Source organism: Lonchura striata, chromosome 1 (assembly GCF_050655825.1).
Source record: "Lonchura striata isolate lonStrDom1 chromosome 1, ASM5065582v1, whole genome shotgun sequence".
NCBI lineage: Eukaryota > Metazoa > Chordata > Aves > Passeriformes > Estrildidae > Lonchura > Lonchura striata.
Window position 1 is genome coordinate 66,115,088 of NC_140703.1, and position 14,110 is coordinate 66,129,197.

The 14,110-nt window shown below is 39.3% G+C and overlaps 1 protein-coding gene across 3 annotated transcripts in view; it reads right to left on the bottom strand.

Moving 5' to 3' along the window:
* The window catches only part of LOC110468582 (complement C4-A), a 52,500-nt gene that overhangs the window by 877 nt on the left and 37,513 nt on the right, over positions 1-14,110 (bottom strand). For all 3 annotated transcript variants that reach the window (XM_021526622.3, XM_085578590.1, XM_021526623.4), the window contains 13 exons: positions 13,628-13,796; positions 12,468-12,634; positions 11,840-11,998; positions 11,202-11,261; positions 10,650-10,743; positions 9,764-9,932; positions 7,739-7,826; positions 7,051-7,125; positions 6,329-6,437; positions 5,250-5,339; positions 4,813-4,905; positions 4,035-4,118; positions 568-700 (listed from right to left, as the gene is read on the bottom strand). In XM_021526622.3, the coding sequence (XP_021382297.3) occupies positions 568-700; positions 4,035-4,118; positions 4,813-4,905; positions 5,250-5,339; positions 6,329-6,437; positions 7,051-7,125; positions 7,739-7,826; positions 9,764-9,932; positions 10,650-10,743; positions 11,202-11,261; positions 11,840-11,998; positions 12,468-12,634; positions 13,628-13,796 (1,490 nt within the window). The remainder of the gene's footprint in view (positions 1-567; positions 701-4,034; positions 4,119-4,812; positions 4,906-5,249; positions 5,340-6,328; positions 6,438-7,050; positions 7,126-7,738; positions 7,827-9,763; positions 9,933-10,649; positions 10,744-11,201; positions 11,262-11,839; positions 11,999-12,467; positions 12,635-13,627; positions 13,797-14,110) is intronic.

The following is a 14,110-nucleotide window of genomic DNA, read 5'->3' on the forward strand; positions in this document are numbered from 1 at the left end:
TTACCTTTGTCCAGTTCTGTGCAGGGAAATGAAACATTCAGGATGTCTTCCTCCCTGAATATTTGATAGTGTCATACTAAACTCCCACTCAGATAAATTCCCTTTTTTTCATTAAAGTGTGACAGTGAGAAATTAGAAGAATATTCTACATGCATATATGGTATAGCAGCAACCTTGGGAGCTGCTCTTAGTCATGGTCCCACACAAGTCTTCTGCAAACACAGGAGGTGTTTAAGACATCTGCAGTAGATGGACTGGGTAGATTTTCCCATTCTCCTTTTCTAGCTGTGAGTTTTTAACTCGGGAACCAGGGCCAGATTTGATTCTGAGAAGTCTGGGAACCATAGATCCATGACCCAATAGCTTTGGGTGGTTCACGTCCTCCCCATAGCTCCACTTTTGCCTAAGGAGTGGAACACTTTGCATTTTATTAAATCCAGCAAAATCATCCCCTGAGAAATTTGGTGCTGCCTTTACCTTCTGAAGGTATTCTAACAGATTGAGTATCCTTTGGGCTTATGGTTCATGATAGCAACTGCTGCTGCCCAGAGACCATTTTGCACTTACTTGTTGTTGCAATCCACTGTTTGTCCATCTCTTCCCATGAGCAGGTAGCGTTTGCCAGGGACAATGTTTAAATTGCACATGGAGCGTGATAGGAACTGTCGGTGCTCGCCCACTTGGATGCTTTCATCTGCAGCTGTGGGACAAGAAGAGAAAACCCCGTAAACATTTCTAAGAGACAGCTGTAGCCCACAGGACACAAGCCCCTGTGCTCATTTGCCCCACTGCTAAGCCAAGGTAATATTTCACTTGGAAATTGGTGCTTGACATGTGAATAAATGGTCCTGCTATGGTAGGATACATTTCCCTTAGTGTGACTTGACAAAAAGTAAGTCATTTTGCCTTAGCTGGTTGTCTTGGTGTTTGCAGTAATTATTGAGGGAGATGTTTTCCTATAGAGCTGAAGACCTTTCAGGCCTTATGGAGTTTCCTTAAATCTCAGAGTCTGAAAGAAAAGCCAAGGAAAATAGAAAACATGCTGTCTTCCATTACAGAATGCTCAGGTTCAGGGTGGTCTTAAAAGCTAACAAACTAAACTCAAACATTTTGAGGCTCAACAATGCAGCAGACAGTATTAAAATCTCACTCTCCTTAGTACATCTGACCTAAACTTTGCTAATGCAGCCTTTATGCTCTTCCCTCTGAATCTGATACACAGGACAATCTCCTGGTGATCTCCATGTTAAAGTAACTTAGAAGATTCTAGTCTGGATTCTAGCCCAGAAGTTTATTAATTCAGAATTGCACTGCCCACTACAGAAGTGGGCATCCAAGGCCCATGAGGTGGCTGTTCAGATACTGGAATGACATGAGAAGATGCTTATTCATCTGACTAATCTCAGGTCATGAAGACACTGTGCTTTTTAACTAGAACAACAGTTTTCAAAGTCCATTTAGAAAAAAAAAAGTAAATAATAGCAATATTCTAATTTCTTACTATCTTTCTAACTACAATTTGAAATTTCCTGTAAAAATTCAGTATTAAACCAGTTTAAATTACATGTAAATTACACCATGGTCTTTTCACCAGTTAACAGATTCTTGTGCATCATCTGCTCTAATACAGAGTATTATATTACAAGCATGGAAAGACTAGTCACCAAAATCCTAAAAGTAGAACAAAGCTGGAATATTCTAACATTTATTAGATTTTGGAGAATTTGGCAGAGACTGCTAATCTGTAAAACCTAACTTTAGGAACCTTATCTACCACCTAGGTAAAATTTGCATCAGTTATATATGTTACTTGTACAGCTACATTTTTAGAGAGAATATAAGTCCTGTAGGTTTTCTTATATAACCCAAGAACTTTTTGCTGTTCTTATGCTACACGGTGTCCTGAATTTTCATTTTGTTCATGGAATGCAGAGATGGGTCAGAATAACTTGAGAAAATGATGATGTTATGCCTCATTTGTCTTAAATTACCAAGGCGTTTCTTGGTTCATATGCTTCACAAATGTCCTAATATAATTCAGACAGTGGGATCATAAGCATTTGAGTCATTGCCTTGAGTGGCTATTATGTAATTTTCAATTTTAAATCTCCAATTAAAAAGAAAGTTGAAATTTAATGTTTCAAAGCATCCAAGTGGAATTTAAGGAAAACAGTTACTTCAAGTTTTAGAATATGTAATGGGAAATAATGTTCAAAAAGGGGGTGGGGAGGGGAAAAAGAGGGAAAAAAAAAAAATCTGTGCTACTTTGCATGGGCTATACTGTTCCCCTAAAGGAAGTCCCTGGAGGGCTCATAGGACAGCATAAATGTTAGCCACCCCAAACATATACACTAATTCTCTCAATAACCAAAGTAATCTGAGAAGCACACACCTGCAATAGTCTCTTTTGCTGACTCCCAAACACAAATAAGTGTTTCCATCTGTGTTCTGAATCAACCCTTTACTTCAAAGATTGTTAAGGAAGTAATGATGGGGTCCAGAGAATGAGATCTTACCCTACTAATTCTCATCTAAACTTGGTGATGGCAACAGAGGCCAACATCACTCAAAGGAGCCACAGAGAATACAAGAGACAATAACACTAGTTCAGTCACATGCAGATTTGGGTGAAACACCTAGGTTCTTCTTCATCCTCATATGTTTTCATGCCTCCTGCCAGCCTTTCCCAAGCCTGCCAAAACCTTCCTGATGCTCAGAAGCTGCTCTGACAGCACAAACCAAAAAGAATTATCAAGTATGTGGGAATAGAAGACATCCTTTCCCTTCACATTCAAAGGATGTTCCTCTCAGCTACCAAAACCCAAAATCTTTCTATTGCTTTCCTGCAAGTTGTGAGTACAAATACATTTGGATCCAGAGCCCTAAAGCCATTAAATCCTGTAGGCATTCTCAAGAGATTAATAAAATTTTCCATTGGGATACCATAATCTCCTACAGTCAGTATTTTGACCACTAAATACATTATCATTTCCCTCCATATGGAAAGCCCTGGGTATGTCAGGTGCTCTCTCTCTCAACTCAGGAAGCATGGACCTTATTTTACTGAACATTGGACACAGGTCACAAGTTGTGTGCCCTTAAGTACTATGTGACATTGCCAGGCCCCTGGGCAATGACTAATGGAGTGAGTTAATTATTCTGTTCCAGAGAAGGAAGATTTCAAAACTTTTGAAGTTCCTTTTTAAAGGCAATCTCTGGCTGCTAAACTCAAAACTGGTGACCACATGATACCACGGCAGCTGAACTCTGGAGTGTCATCTGACATCTTCCCCAGAAATTATTCTGAGGAGTATCAGTGCTCTCTGATGCTGCTGATTAAGTTCACATGGGGGCAGCTGGGATAGCAGGCCTGCAAAAGGACATTGTCTATGAGCTGTGCAAACCTTTACATTGCACCTAACAACAAAGAAGCCTTTCTATTTCTTTAGCACAGTTATTAAATTGAAGTTGCAGAAGTTTTCCTGTCTTCATTGACCTCAGGCAAGTCACTGTGGACAACTCTTGGCCCGTTTCACAAGAGTTGCAATTGCTCAATAATTAGTTGAGTAATAAGCACTTCAAATCATCATTTAGTATCAGAACAGAGGTCAGTGGATATGTCCACATGAGAAAAAATAAAGATCTATCAACAGTCTATAAAATTAAATAGTTGATGCAGAAGACATCACACTATGCATGTGTTTGCATAGGTTTATCTTAGGCTAGCTCCAGTTTGTAACCATGGACTCAATGAGTCTGGGATGTGTCTTCTGCTTTATTTTCATCTGAAATGATTGAAGCTCGTGTGCTCTGGGATTGCACAATGTAACCCAAAACAACTACCCCGGGGCTTAACTGAACGGCGAGGCAGCTGCACCAAACAAGACTTGCAATAAATAAGCCTTCTTAAAAAACCCACTGCAGAAAGGTATCTGACCCTACTTTTCCATGGCAGAAGATGTCTGCATGGCTCATGCTAGCTAACCTAATTTTTCTACAGGTGAGTGAAAGGAGTAAAACATTTTGATACTTACATGCTTTAAGGATTTTGTGGATTTTGGCCTCATAGTAATCAAAAACATTCTTCTTTGTACCGTTGAGGATCTCCACCTCATATACTGCAACAGACAACAACTCTGTGATGTCAGATGGCAACATGAAATTGCATCCAAAGACTGAATAACAGGTGTGCTTCTATCAACAGAGGTGAGGGTACTATCTACTCACAAATCATGGAATTATTAATTAAGAGACTCTAGATTTGTATTCCTTTCTTTGTATTTTTTCAAGGAAGCTCCTCTGTGGTTAGGTTTTCATTCTTTCCTGTCCTTCTGTTAACATCTAACTTACCAATGGTGCACAACCAATTTTCCCTCAGTAGTTTATCCAGCTTTGTATCCAAAGAAGAGGCCAAAAAGGCAAATTAAAAAAAGGAAAAATACTCATCTAGCTCTGCAGAAGGTACTACTGAACTATGGCATGCCATGGAAATCCTATTATTTATTTACATCTGGTAACATGAGGGATGTAGTAGATTATGGTACTGCATCATGCGTTTTTCCCTAAACCCTGTAACATAATGTCCACCTCTCCTTCCCCCAGCATCCTGCTACATCTTTCCAAGGCCTGTAACTTCCCACTTCACTGCCCTGATTACTACAACTGCACATGCCTTTGTTTATTTCTCCTCGGCCTCTTAGCCACATACAGAAACCCTACTCAATTCAGGAGAGGTCTGGGCACATAAAACTACAAGTTTATACTTATTAAAAGGAATGATGATCAAATCAGCAGTTGTTTTTCATGCCTTACCATAATCTGCAGTAGGCTGGTAGCAGACAAAACTAACACGTGTGGTATGTGTTAATGATTTACTGAAAGTTGATTTTTGTCTTGGGCAAGGACCTGGAGGGAAGAAAATAAGTGATACACCCCTATAGGCATAGATACATAGACAGATGTAGTTTGCACATCCATATTCACACAACAATATAACAGAGAATAAAATGGCAGAACAATTTCCTTAGTGGTGTGATAGAGGATTTTTATGTACACACGCACATGTGTATATATATTGCATTTAGCTATCAAAAAAAATCAATTTGATACTGAAAATCTTAGAGGATGAATGTGTTCTGTATTAGACATTAGGATAATTCTAATGGTCTTCTGGGCTTAACAATTCCCATGTAAATTGTTCCTAGAAGTAACTATCTTCTTTCAGACCAGCTTATGCAGTCATTCCTTACCTTCTGCACACTGGCAGACGTTGGCGTGGCACAGCTTTGAAAGCATAGCACTGTGCTTGGGAGCGCTGTAGAACACACTGCACCTCCTGTCTGTGGACAAGGAACAAAGCAGTTTGTATGGGAGAGCTCAGGTGGGAAAGCCTGTACAGTACAGCACAAATTACATTTGCAGCCCAGCAAAACCCTGGTCCAGAGAAAGCAGAGCACTGAGGGATCAGATGCACATCAACAGTTCCCAAATACCAACAGCTTAGGCACCTGGCGTACAGTGTTGCCTTACAACAACAGCTTCAGGTTATTTTACTTTAGTTTGGATAATTTTTGTTTGGGATTTTTGTGTTTGGTTTTTTTTTTTTTTTTTTGGGGGGGGGCGTTATTTGTGTTTTTTTTTTTTAAGTTTTACTCTTCCCTCCCTGCATTCCCCACAACTTTTTTTTTTTTTTTGGCTCCTTCTGAAAATCATCTATTTTATAAGCCTCTTTAGACCATAGAATGACAGTGAACATTGCACTGTTTCAGAAGAAGAAGATAGGATCAACCAATAGTTAGTGGTTTAAACCCAGTGTAAACTGTCTTGGATCCCTCCGTTAAGGCAAAGTAGAGATTTGACCTAGTTTTCAAATATTGTTTGCATAATTTTGGCAAATGGGGATAATTTGCATTTAACCTTTCTTTGAATGAGGAACAAGATTGCTTTCCCTGGCAAGCACACTACAAAAGTCAAACCTCTAAGATTGCCTATCTTAGATGGATAAAGACACAGCCTGTCAAAACAAAACATGAATGAAATATGCTTAAAAGCACCATGAGAAACAGGAACTCAGTAAATATTATTTAAAAATCCATGAGTGTAAAATTTCATATTTTCAGTCCATTTGGAATACTGGATCATTCCTGAGAAGATCTCTGTTTAGATAATCTGAAGTAACTGGAAGACAGTTATGTGAAACTTCTATTTTTACACTCAACAAAATTACATGGTTTCACACACTACATCAAAATCGACTTTCTATAGACCGGAGGGTTTTTTTGAGAATTTCTCTTTCAAGCAGTTATGTATCATTTATCTGTGTCCTTACCAGGGTTGTAAAAATCATAGAGGACAGCATTTGCTGGCTGAACCAAGCCCATGGGATTGATTTGCTTTGCCCCAAATGATATACAATCTGGGTCGGGTCCATTTGGGAGCTGGAGGAAAAAGGAAGAACAGATTTGATGAGAAAACCATCTCTCTCTCCTCAGTCAATTCCTCAATGTTTGTGCCTGTGCTAGTTGTTGAACTCTTGTTTTGATGGCATAGCTGGATTAATACTGATATCTGCTTTGGCTGTAGAGGTGAAGCAATTCAATGGATGTAGGGTGAAGTCATTATCCAAAATACTGGGAAATATACACAGAGACTAGCGGTCCTGATGCTTACATTTGTTAATCACTATCTGGATCTTGGTCTTGACATGCAAGATGTCCATGTGGAATTTACAGGACCACCAGTTAACACTTTTGTTATCATGTATCAAAAACATCCCTTCTGACTAGGGATGGAGGGGATTTCTCCCTTTTTTGGGCCAAAGGCCATATCTTGAATATTAACTACATATCCTTAGACATAGAAAGGTAAAAGATGAAAGTGTGTGTTTCCCTTCTTCCCTTCCTCTGTTCTTTCCACTGAGCTGTTCAATAATAATAAATGACAAAAATTTGAGAAAGGTAACAGAGAGTGAAAAATACAATTATTAGGTTTTTTAAAAATCTATATGCTATCTGAAATGCCAGTGATTAGAAAATCATTGGGTTTGCTTACCTCACCAAAGTAGAGCAAAACCTTCCCTTCCTTGTACTCAAAGTGCTGAATGTACCTGTCTGAAGCTGTCACCAACTGCAGGAAAACAAAGGAACAAAAAAATCAGGGCAAACCACTAGCAGAACAAGAATATCTTTGCTGCCACCCTCCATCTGCTAGTTTGCTTTGTTCAACCCTCTTTCTTCCTCCCTTAAGGAGACAGTCCCTGAAAGATGAAACTGAGCGAACCTGACTCAACCAAGCTGGCTCCAGAACCTCGAACTCTGTAGCCACATTTTCAGAGCACTGTACCCCATCTCCTTGTCACAGTGTCCTGCCACCAAGCACCACTGAAAGACTGCTTGCCTTCTGTTCCGCAAGCACAGGATACACTGTCACGTCATGTCACAGGACAGCAGGATATGGTAAGGAGAGGCATATTACTGACCTACTGAGCCTTTCCCTAATTTCTGTTACAAGGAACTAAGAAATCTGAACTCTTCACCACAAGCTTTGTATTTCTTGTATATATTCAGCAAATATTTTTATTAGAATGAGAATAGTGAAAATCTACCTATCTATCTACTTATCTACCTACCTATCAAAAATCTCTTTTCCCATGTCTCTTCTGTAGATTTTTGGAAATATTTTGAAAGAAAAATTTTCTAAAGCCTCTATAAAAGTTTTCATAGAAAAGTATGTTTCTAACCTGTTCGAGTTCCTTTGTGTCAGGCTCCAACCCACTCAGCAGAGTGAGATCAACCAGGGACATCTTTGGTACTTTGGGACCTGTGGACCTTCATAAGGGAGATGGTCAGCAGTGAACATCTGAACTGAACAGCCAGATTGCTTTGAAGAGTCTGGTTTTCCAGACTTGCTAAAGGTGAAGCAAAACTTTCCACTCCATTTAACTTTCCTAAGTGGATTTTAATTTGAAAATTATCTGACTAATTCATGAAGAGACACGAGGTAAAATTAGTAATCTAAACTAGTCAAATAGTTACCCAAAACCCAGGTGCCTTGCCTGAGATTTTCCTATAGGCTTTCCTTGGAGCTGATAGGCAGAAGAAAAATCACAGTTCCTCACACCTTAAAAGCATTGTTAAAGCTAGGGAGGTAAACAACACTGACAAAATATCTGTTCTCTATTACTTACAAAGTGGAGATAGGAAATTAATTTATCCACATTTTTCATGGACTAAGTCAAATTTACATGATGTTTGCTGTCTGAGGCAAAAATCCTCATTGCTGTAATTATCCATAAATATATATATATTATTTCCAATATTTTGGCTTCCACCATCTCAAAATCAAAATCTTGGTCTTGACATGCAAGATGTCCATGTGGAATTCACAGGACCACCAGTTAACACTTGTTATCATGTATCAAAAGCATCCCTCCTGACTAGGGATGGAGAGGATTTCTCTTTGGCCAAAGGCCATATCTTGAATATTAACTACATCTCCTTAGAAATAGAAAGGTAGAAGATGAAAGTGTGTGTTTCCCTTATTCCCTTCCTCTGTTCTTTCCACTGAGCTGTTCAATAATAATAAATGACAAAAATTAGAGAAAGGTAACAGAGAGTGAAAAATGCAATGATTAGATTTTTAAAAAGACCATATGCTATCTGGTAGCATATAGATGAGGTAATGGTGTCATGGCTGGAAAATGAAATTGTTCTGCACTCACATGGGGTGCCTTGACATGAAGTATTTTACATACACTTAGTATGTAAAATATTCCATCCTTTAAAGGATGCACCACAGTGTAGGAAAGAAGAATGGTGATGTAATTAACGGCTTCAGTTTTTCCTCACATGTTTTAACCACAAAGAATTTAACATTATTGTCTAAGCCTTAGCCTAGCACTCAACAGAACAGTGATTCAGAACAGTGGATCTGGTAGGAAATGTTACATAGCAATTAATGGGGAAGATGATGCTTTGGCCAGTACACAATTCACTGAATATGTGCTTAATGAGGGAGAGTGAACATTGGGAATTAGGGTAACTTCAGTCCTCCCCTGCCATTGTTTATGCCACTGTTTAAAAAAGGAGATAAAACCAGTGTCTTCAAGGCTTTTACAAAAGTCAATGGAAAACCAAAATTCTACTGGGGAGCAAAACCTGCTTCTTCCATCCTACTCATCTCTAGAAGGGGAACCCAGGATAGCCAGAAATTTGTGCTTCTGAGACTAATGCCAGACTGTAAATGGGAGCAAGGACAGGTGTTTCTGTGTTATGCTGCATAGGAGGGTTTCTTGTTTCCTACTTCTGCACTTGCCATCTTCTTGTCACATCAGAATATTCCATCTCCTCTCCTAGATAGTATTAGTCATCCTTTCTTTTTTTATGAGGCCAGAGTGTGACCACAAAGAAAATAACAGCATCCCTCCAGAAAGTGATGGAACTCTGTAAATGTGCTACTATTACATTCTAGCTGTATTTACCTGTTTTGATAAAATATTGGTTTCAAATTTTTAGTCTGCCAAGTGCTTTAGAGTCTCCCCAGAATTTGATGGAGAAGAATCAGCAGTGGACATTTGAAGTCTAGATAAACCATGTAAACAAATCTCGTCCATTGTTTGGAAACCTTTTCTCCTGCTATGGGAGAGAGGACACACAGTGTACGCAGACTCACAGAAGATGGCTAGGTTGGATGTTGTGTTACTGGATATGAAGAGGGTGACAAAGGAGAATTACAAGCAAATGAAGAGCTGATCTTGCAGAACTACCTGACACAGATTTTGTATTGCAAGGATTCTGTTTTGCTGGGAGTCGTCAGGTCCCTTTTTCTTCTGCTGTGAATATCAAACCAATCCATTTTAGACAGTATCTCAAATGTGCTGTTTTCTCCTGTAGTCAAGTCCTCATAATCATCTTCTTCATCAGAGTATTCAGCTTCTAGAGGTGAGAGACATGGTCAGCCATGCACAGATTTGCCTGCAGTTTGGCTCCTTTTGGTATAAATACCCGTGGGCAGTCATGCCATCACTGTGAGTTTTATAACAGTTCACTGTACACTGCCTCAGTGTTTCCAAGTCATTCAGAGTTAGAATTCTAGGGACAACTATAGTAAGAGTAACTAACAAACCTAGCTAAGAATGGGGTTTAGGCTATGCATAAATATTTAAAGGACAATCCCTCCCTCCAAAAGGTAACACTTCAAACAGAAAAAAAACAATGCAGACACAGGCAGAGATGATGATGACTTCAGGAGATGCAAAACACATTCTTGCTCATATGAAAGAACTATGACAGATCTGCCTCAAAGTATTTTAAGCACACGTGGTAGATCCCTTTTTAGCCAGGAACTGAACACGGCTTTCCCCTCTGTGAAGGGAGTTCACCTCCCCTTTCTCAAGAAGAGTTTCTAATGGTATCTGTGTAACTGTCAAGTACTGCTGCACCTACAGTCACTCAGATGGTTGTTATACTATTTAAGAATAAGATTAATAAGCTAAATGAAACAATGACTGGGTAGAGTTCAGGGACTTACTTCTCCTTTTCCTTTTTCCATTCATTTGTTCCCACTCTCCAAGGCTGGAAAACTATGAAGTATCATTAACAGCTGGTCAAACATATTACCTTTGAGACCCAGACCCTGCCCTTTTCACTCACCAGAGTACTTCAGGCTCCCTTCCACTTCCACTGTCAAAATCAAATCATTGCAGATGTTGTTCTTCATCTCTGGTGACCAGTACATTTTTAATATCTAAGATGAACACACAAACAGCAAGCCACTAAAAATATAATTTAAATTACAAGGAATTTACCCATTCAGGACTCCAACATGTGGTGATGAGACATAGGAGTGTGGAGAGAAAGACTAATCCCCCCATGGCACAGACTGGTCACAGAGGACTGTCACAGATATAAGCAGGTCCCACATGCAATTCACAAATGGTGTGGGATTCCTTTGAGACTCTTCATTCCCAAACAAAAGAGGTCTTTCAAACTCCAGCCACCTCTATCACCCTTGACATTTTATAAATTTAATAAAGTTAAAGACAGGAAAAATTTTCAGTCCATAAAGGCAGGATTTAGGCCCCAAATTTTAGAATTTTGGAGGCAAATCAAAGGTTGAGGCCATGTCAAGAAAGCTTTCATTTTGGTTTCAAAAAGAGATTAAAGAAGTCCAGCTGGACTCTAGATTTTGAATCTACAACTTACACTCATCGTCCCATTTCCTTTGCCGTTCACAGACACTTCAAGTTTTCTCCCAAGTTCAAACTGCAAACCAAGGGAAAAGAAAAGGTATTTAGTTTGTGCTCAGCATTTGGTCTATTGTTTTCCTGACATCTTGACAGTCTTCTATGCCTTTACCCCCCAAGCCTGGGTAGGGAAAACTATGGAAGGAATTATGAGACTTCATGTCTCAAGATTTTAAATGTACTGAGCTAATGAATCTTACTCTGCTGTTTTAGGGCCCAGTAGATGTATTTTACCAACTTCAGCCCCTCCTTTGTATCCTGGATCTCATATTTTCACAGTTCCAGGCACAGAGAAGATCAGAATATTCTCCTTCCTCCTTATTCCCTAGAAGAACTTAGGTTCCTGGCTGCTCTTTACTTTTGGGAGAGATTCATGCCACCAAAGTCCTCAGAGGCAGGAAAGCACCTGCTAAGCACCTGCTGGGTTTGGGTTTTTTTGACTTTAAAGATATTCTGTTGTTTTACAGATCAAATTATTTAAAGGTATAATAAATCAGCTACATCATGGTAGCTTAAAATGACAAAACCTATGGCAGAGGATTTGATTTCTCCTTCTTGGGGGGAAAAAATACTTTGAAACAACCAACAGTTGTATACCTCTAGCTGCTTCTGAAATCCTTCATGGGCATCAGTCAGAACAATGCTGTAGTAATTTTGTCTTCCAGGTGTTCCCAGTCTGACAGTCAGGTCGGTGGAAGCAGCCTCCAGTGTCTGTATGCTGTATGCTGACAGAGCTTCTAAGGCCACCACCGTGTCCTAGGTAAGGAAGAAAAGCAAAAAACCTAGCAATTATGCCAGGCAATTTCAACAACATGAGATGACATTATCAGTCACCTTCAATTCAGTTTTATTCTTTTTTCTTCTTTGAAGTTCTCCTGTATTTGTCTGTCTGAATAGTCTCTTGCACAGACTATTCATTTAATTTCTCAGCTTCTTCTTATAGCACTAAAATTGTAAACACATTGGAGTCCTGACCTTAGATTATCCTATTCTTCATAAGGAAAAGGAATTTTCTTTGCTGGCTTTTAACTATTGTATTTTGGCCCATTGCTAATCAACAATCCAAAATCTTTACTGCTTCATACACTTCAACTTTCATACAACTTTCAACTTCATAAAGAATTTGAAAATTAACTGTTAACTTTCAAATCTAAATGAAAAGTTTTTAGGGGGCTTTTACTTCCTTCCCTCCCCTTAAGATCCCCCTGAACTGATGGTCAGGCACCTGTGTGGAGCAGTACCCTCCGCCGTAGTTCCTTCTCTCTGTCAGCCACGTGGCAATAGGCCTTGCATATTCCATGTCTCCCAGGAGCAGGGTTTGAAGCAGGGCATAGGCAGTGCTTTCCACTGAGACTGCGTCGTTGCCATTTCCCCAGTAGCGCTGCTGCTTTGCTGCAAGAATAACTCAGTCCTGAATCCCCCTTGGCAGAGGCTTTTGCCAAAATCACTATTCTACACAGTGAATACTTCATGTCATGGCATTGTGGAACCACAAGACACTGATGCTGTTGTGCGAGCAACAAATCAGTCAGGGAGAAAAGATAATGGAAAAGGAAACCCACGATTTTTGATTTTGATTTCTCCAACCCATGGGTCTGATGATCCCACTGTACAGCAATGTCCATCTGTTGGAGTGGTAGCATTGTGTCTGGTGGCCCCTCAGACATAATAGTCTCAATTATGGCCACAAACCCAGCCTTGATTAAGGAGAAGCATATTCCCTATGCTTAAACTGGGGCTGTTGAACTGTACTGTATTTACCAAATGCATTGGAAGGAATAACCAGGACAGCGGTGCAGCCACACAGCTGACTGACTCAGCAGTCACCCCTGCCACACCCTGACTGTGGGGGTCAGTGGGAACATCCACGGGGAGCTGGGATAAAGCACTCAGAACTGGTGGAGGGCTTTGAAAGCAAGGGAGTGGAAGAGACACCTTCCCTCTTAACCAGAAATCCTGTCTGGACTACTCCTGTATGCTGCTATTTTTTCATATGAGGTTTCTTCTTCCTCATTTGGGTTGGACTCTTTTTTTTCTTCCCAAGGGAAGGAGAAAACATAAATTAATATTTACTGTAGTTTTGATCCAGTTTCAAAATCAGAGAAGGTTATGATCAAGGCTTCACTAGCTGTCACTTTATAGTAATATTAATTATTAAATTTATAATATTAATTATTATTAAAATCACACATTAAAATGTCAAATATTAAAATATTTAATTATACCATTTAAAGAATTAAATAAATTACCTATATACATACACAGTTGTATAAAATTAATTTTTCTTCATTTGCTTCAATTTGCTTTGTTCATGTAAGTGTGCTCAGAGCGTTTCCTTTAGGAAAAGTGCTTTTTAAAGGGATTTTTAAGAATGGTTACCAGTACCTTCATCAAAAGAAGAACAGTCCCTTAATTTTTCCTTAACAAACTGAGCTTCTTCACTATCAGACTGCACAAGTGTCAGAGCATAAGCAGTGATGACTATAGAATAGCAGTCAGTATTTCTTGAAAATTGATTTTTCATGTAAGCCACTGCTCCTGTAATTACTCGTGCCTGTGAAAACAGAATGGATCAATTTGTAAAGATCACTGAGATCTGCTAACTGTTACTTCTGGCACTAGCAAACTAGTACTTGGAAATTAGAATACTTCCCTGTAGTAATTTTTAGGACAATTATAACAATATTTTCATAGAAATTAAAGCCATTGATGATGGAGCGTGACACTCAAAACACCTTGTTGTATAATAGGCCATGGTATCTTTTCCTATCCACCACAGATGTAAGCAGATTTTAAACCCCATTTGCAACTCTCCAAGAGATGGCAGCGTGGATATGCCATTGTGCAATAGACTGCAGACTTAAAGAG